Source organism: Citrus clementina, unplaced genomic scaffold (genome assembly GCF_000493195.1).
Source record: "Citrus clementina cultivar Clemenules unplaced genomic scaffold, Citrus_clementina_v1.0 scaffold_5, whole genome shotgun sequence".
NCBI lineage: Eukaryota > Viridiplantae > Streptophyta > Magnoliopsida > Sapindales > Rutaceae > Citrus > Citrus x clementina.
The window spans coordinates 11,087,551-11,093,524 of record NW_006262201.1 but is presented as its reverse complement, the minus strand read 5'-3'; the positions used below and the strand labels follow the sequence as shown (position 1 = coordinate 11,093,524).

At 37.0% G+C, this 5,974-nt stretch overlaps 1 protein-coding gene and 1 long non-coding RNA gene across 3 annotated transcripts; both read right to left on the bottom strand.

Annotated features, from left to right (window-relative positions):
* Positions 1-348: 348 nt before the first annotated feature.
* On the bottom strand, positions 349-1,210 carry LOC112097665. Its single transcript, XR_002905162.1, has 4 exons — positions 990-1,210; positions 818-882; positions 571-712; positions 349-477 (listed from the first exon to the last, which is right to left on the bottom strand). It is a non-coding gene; the product is annotated as an uncharacterized LOC112097665 (long non-coding RNA).
* A 10-nt stretch (positions 1,211-1,220) lies between these two features.
* On the bottom strand, positions 1,221-5,858 carry LOC112097664 (disease resistance protein RGA2-like). Of its 2 annotated transcripts, XM_024182945.1 has the most exons (6): positions 3,089-5,858; positions 2,639-2,700; positions 2,174-2,438; positions 2,000-2,094; positions 1,613-1,674; positions 1,221-1,330 (listed from the first exon to the last, which is right to left on the bottom strand). In XM_024182945.1, the coding sequence occupies exon 1, from the start codon at positions 5,853-5,855 to the stop codon at positions 3,123-3,125; it is 2,733 nt and encodes a 910-aa protein (XP_024038713.1). In that variant the 5' UTR covers positions 5,856-5,858; the 3' UTR covers positions 1,221-1,330; positions 1,613-1,674; positions 2,000-2,094; positions 2,174-2,438; positions 2,639-2,700; positions 3,089-3,122. The 2 variants fall into 2 exon arrangements, 1 of the variants encoding a protein (XP_024038713.1); XR_002905161.1 differs by lacking the exons at positions 1,613-1,674; positions 2,000-2,094; positions 2,174-2,438; positions 2,639-2,700; positions 3,089-5,858 and adding an exon at positions 1,562-1,596.
* Positions 5,859-5,974: the final 116 nt, after the last annotated feature.

Sequence of the window (5,974 nt, the reverse complement as noted above, 5' to 3'; positions counted from 1 at the left end):
CTGTAATACTGTTTGTTAGCGGCAGCAGAGTTAAATAATTGCAAAATTACATTCTTGATAGTACAGAAATGATATATATAAAACAGGCATAAAGAAATAACAATATAATTCTTCATGGTTTGGCTATTAGCCTACATCACAGCCAATAGCTGTCAAGAGATTTTTACTACGAAATGAGAGTATACGAATATTAAAGAAAAACATTCACCGACGACCTAAATCGTTGATATGTGCTTAATTTCTCACTCAATCTAAGAACATTCAATCTCCCAAAATTCACTCAAATGAAACTTTCACAGGAAAGTCTTATTATTAAGGCATTAGCTTCGCTTCATATAATCAACAAATGAAATTTGAGGATGACATTTCACAAAATGGAGGGCTCTATTTGTCCTGTGAAAAATCTTCCTCACCATCATCATCCTTGCCATACCAGTTGCACTAAACAATCTTCATTCTGATATTTGCTCTATTAGCCTGATTACACAAGAAACCGAAACAAGCGTTCTAAATTTTAATCTTTATATATACCAAAATGGTGAAGAAGAGGACTTAGTTGATAATACCGACCTGAGTTAACAAACACGGGGCTGGTAACAATCACTGCATCTCATCATGTGGGGAAAGCCTTTGCAACAGAAGATGGTGCTTGCTTTAAGCAATAATAACTTTACAATTTCATAAGGTAGCTTAAAGGCCCTTTTAAGAAAATCTGCACCAGCCCAACAATTAGTTATGGAAATTCAAATCCAGAGTCATCTTAGTATAAGGAAAGAAGTAAAATAAGCGACTTGGCAACTATACACGCATTTATCACCTTCAATTTGCTCCTCTTTGTATAGAGTATTGTTTTTGCATTAACTTAATTAGCTTGCAAGCCACCTGAAAATGGTTTTAAATAATGAGTGAGAGTGCGAATTCGAACGAATTAATCAAATATGATGTCAAAAGAAACAAAAGTAAAATAGCCACAAGAAGTAGAAATATACTTTTGCTATATTTAGAGCACCTTCTACTGTCAAGTTTTTTTCCCTTACTCTGTTTCTGTGTGCGCTCAAACGCAATGCCTCAAGGCTCAAGATAATTTTATGACCATCAATCTTTTTGCAGCCATTCGCAGACTTGAAAAACTGGTTGTGGCCCTAGGGAACTTGAAAATCAGAAAGATTCAGAATGATTGACTAAATATTTTAATCAAAACTAATTAAGCATACATGCCTTGAAAATCTGAAACTGAATTACTCAAATGAATATGCCTGTCCATAGGAATTGCACGTGGTTGGAACTTTACTACAGAGACTTTTTCAAACCCTTGAAGATGATACTCTACCTGATAGCACAAGGAAACACAGTCGATATATAAAGATGCTTTTACAAACAAATGAGAGCTTACCAATATTGAAAGGATAACGATTCTCTCTCTCAAGAGACTACAAGCTCTCAAGATTCACTACCGTGAAACTCTTACAACAGAATTCTCATCGAAGATTCTCTACTCAAATTTGATCAGACATCTCTCAAAAGGAAGAGCTCTAATAATATATAAAGCCAAAAATCTAACACTCATCAAATTGGCTTGTGAACAATTAATCTTCCTCGCCATCATACATACCGGGTGCGGTGAGCAATCTTCATTCTGACATTTGCATTAATAAGCTGCTTGGTATCCTTAACCTGATAACTTACAGAAACAAAAATAACTTTACTAAAGATTAGACCTAAGAGACAAAATACCAAAGAAGATGATATTCTGTCTGTGACCAGAGCTCTGTTTATTTCTGTCTGTGCTCAAACCAAAAGGAAACATTGGAAATGAATTTCTACCAGTTAGAAAAATCGGCCAAAACAGGTACAAGCATTGAAACATGTGTGGAGAAAAAAAAAAAGATATTCTCACTGAGTTGGAAAACTGCTTATGGACAAATATTAAATAACTTGAAAATCAGAAAAGATTAGGAATGAGTGACTAAACATTTTAATCGCAACCAAACATACAAACCTTGAAAATCCAAAATTGTACTCCGAATGAAAGTGCAATTGCACGAACTGGTAACTTTACTGCAAACGCTCTTACAAATCCTTGAAGACGATACCCTACATATCAAGATAACACAATGAATATTAAAGGTTATTCTGACAATGCAGATCTGTGCAAATTATAAACTGTGGTTACCTGCATAATAGTGTCAACACCGAATTCCTTCATGGAAGCATATGATCAGCCTACATGTGCTTTGCTTTGTAGCTTTTGAGCACCTCAAATTGTTATTACAACCAATAATAATCATCATATCTTTCAGGCGGCTATCCATCAACAATTGAAACAGAGCAGACCCGGCCATCACTTCTTCAAAGTCCAGAAACCAAACGTTGCACAATAACCACAGTGATAATCCTTGGTTACCCCAATTTTCTCCATAGAGTCTTCAAAAGTCAACCTAAAAATAAAATAAAAATGCAATGCAGGTGGAAATGAAAATTCTATAAATTAGATAAGATAAAAATGCAACGCAGTACTAGTAGGGAATCTAGTGCAACGCAGTACTCAATTATTTACTTCTCTGTTGTTGTTTATACGCAACACAGATATCAATAGAAGATGGAAATAAAATTCTATAAAATAAAGCAAGTGAATTACCAGCAGGACATTTTGGCAATCCTTTCACAGTACTTGTCATTTTCATAGACTTGCTCTGCTGCCTGCATCAGTAAAACCAAATTAGTACGGACATGTGAATTGCTAATGTAGTTCTGACATTTCCTCAAAACAAAATGGGCTAATGTAGTAAAACAGTTACACAATTACTCTACCCATCTCACAAATCTCAAGAATTAGTGTCACACAAATTATATATATCAAAAATAGGATTTTCATTAGAAAAGGTAAAACTGATACTTTAGTTTTCAAACACTGCTACAAAGCATCAAAGAAATTGTGTCTCGGGAAAAGTTCCCAGAAAATATTGCATATTCCTGTGAGACATGGGCAAAATATAGAAATCTAATTCAAAATATAATGATTATCATTATTATTATTAATTTCATTACAAGTAACAACAAAGTAAAACAGGGGAGGAGCAGAAATTACCGGCGGGGGATGGTAATTGCAACCGTTCGAGAATTTACAACTTGGTGTGGGGAATGTGCGATATCATATGATAGTCTTCTCCTCTGTAACGTTCTTCTAGAATAGGACACCCCCTAATACTCAATTCCTGCAGTGTCGTCGTTTGAAGAAGGTGATCTGGCAGCACATTTAATTTGGGGCAGCAATCAATTTCCAAGGAAGAAAGACGCGGCATGATGGAGATGTTTTCCTTCCTCGTAACCCTGTAATTCCACTCTTCCAATTCATCCAAGTCCTCAATTTTGAGTGATTTCAATTTGGGGAAGGCAATAACTGATGAAGATGAAGATGTGTCATCAACACTACTCTCTTCTATTCCCAAAAACTCATCACCCACTCTTTTTACACTAATCAAATTGTATAGGGTGAGTTTTTCCAGAAGCAATTTTCCCAGTGGAGGCAAATGCTCACAGTTAACGCACGAGAAGAGTTTTAGTTCCCTTAGATTGGTTAGCAAAGTCAACCATTTGGGAAAAATGTTGCCTCCGTAGAATAAAATCCATAATTCCTCTACATTCAAAGGCGGTTGTAAGGCTTCAAGAAGTTGTTTATCTTTCTCATTCTTCCTCCTCCCTTCTTCGCCTTCCCCATATACGACTCTACCAAACTCAAGATGCAAAAGAAGGAGGTTTTTCTTATTGTAAAGTTGTAACCTCTCAGCCTCATCTACATGCGATACATTACTCAGCCCTTCTACTCTACATTCACGAAGGAGTTGAAGATTTTTCAGAGATTCAAGCCTACACGTGCTGCCACCATCAACACCTCCACCCACAACAAACTTTTCTAATGTTCGAAGGCTGGTCAATCTGGAAATCCCTATTGGCAGGTACTTCAGCTTTTCAGTTTGACCATTCATTAAACTCCTCATGTTCATTAACTTTCCAATCCCCGCAGGCAATTCTCTAAGATTTGTACACCATCTAACAGCTAGCTTTTGTAAATTATATAATTCACACAAAGTCTCAGGCAGTCTCTCTATACATAATTCAGATAAATTAAGATATTTTAAATGTATCAATTTTCCAATATTTTCTGGAATTTCTCTAATGAAATTTTGGTCATCTAAGGGTACGAACCATTGCCTTATAACTAGTGCCCTTAAACATGCCACTTTACTAAATAACTCCACAAGGATGCTGCCATTAAGAGACGGACTGTAAGGACTTAAATCATAAATTAAGAGGGTACGCAATCTATTAAATTCAGGAGTGGACATAGGAAATGAAGCTCCTCCCTCAGAGTTTAACCCTAAGTGACGGACTTTCTCACCAAAAGAGTTTATGACTGATTCTTTCCTACTGTTAATTTCTACCCACAAACATTCTTCTCTACTTACAAGTTGGGCAAAATCATGTACTATGTCATGCATCTTGCAACTCATAACATTATCATCATAATCTTTCACAAACTCTTGAAAGAAAGAGCGTGTTGCTAAGATGTTGAAATACTCTTCTCCAATAATCTCCATCTCTTCATCTTCTTCTGAATTAAGGTAACATTGAGCCATCCATAGTGTAATTAGTTCCTCTTTCCTTATATTGTAGTCTTTTGGAAAGACAGAACAATATGAGAAACATCGTTTTACCATAGAACTGGAGGGCAAATCGTTATAGCTCAATAACAAAGGAGGCAAAAGACCTTTCCCAATCTCTTCCACCTTCCACATTTCACTATCTAAAATTCTTTGCCACTCGCTTACTGTTCTTTTAGAGCGCAACAGATTCCCAATTACCTTTGCAGCAAGAGGCAAGCCTTTGCACTTACATGCAATTTTTCGTCCGATTGGTTCTAATTTTTCACAATCCTCAAAGGACCTACCTAGAAATGCTACCTGCTTAAACAATGACCAACATTCCCCTTCACCCAACTCCTTGACAGAGATAATATCTATTGATCCCATCTGGAGTGCAACTGACCTATCACGTGTGGTAATTAGAATTTTACTTTCATGGTGGCCATTCTTTAGACAAGAAAAGAACGGGTCCCATTTTTTGAAATCTCCATCCCACACATCATCCAAAACAAGAAAAAATTTCTTCCCCCTAATAGATTCCTGAATCTGTTGCATAAGAGATTGGAATTCGCCTAAACTAGAAGGAGATTTGTCTAAAACCTCAAGAATTGCTTTAGCAATCCTAATCTCCTCAAAAGCGTCTGATACACACACCCATATAACTATGTCAAACTTTCTTTTCACCCCCTCATTGTTGAAGGCTAGTTGCGCAAGGGTTGTTTTACCTATACCCCCTAACCCAAACAGTGAGATGATACGAAGCCCTTTTTGTTGTTCGCTACTCTCACCCAACAACTTGCTTAACAGCTCATTTTTCTCGTCAATTCTACCACAAATCTCCCCCTCATCAACCAAGGAGATGGTTCGCACTCGCTCTGGCTTCTTGACATTGTTACTCACATTCTCAGCAAATTTAAACCTATCTTTTTGAGAGGTAATATCATCCAGCGTTTTATTGATTTCTCTAATCTTGACAGCAATGTCATGACGAAGACTGAGTTGTTTGAAACTACCGAAGCAGTTTGAGGTAGAAGGAAAGAAGGAACATACCTTCTTCTTATGAGCAGCAAGAGCAAGAGTATTGTCATCGTCAAGGCCCTCAATCTGCAATTTGAGCCTTGCAGTGGTCCACTCCTCCAACACATCTTCCATGTCGTAAGATGCGTCTTTGAGCTGATCCAGCCAAAAAGTAACAGCTTTGTCGTGCTGCATTTGCCTTTTCTCTGCATAATGGCAGCACAAGTTGAATGGCTTGAAGATTGCTGGTAAGCTTTTCACTTCTTCTCGGACACCAGTCACAAGCCTCACCTGTTGTTTCACTTCATCAGCCG

Excerpts from the sequence above, each read along its gene's own strand:
- LOC112097664 (XM_024182945.1), bottom strand. The coding sequence starts at position 5,855 with ATGCAGCACGACAAAGCTGTTACTTTTTGGCTGGATCAGCTCAAAGAC.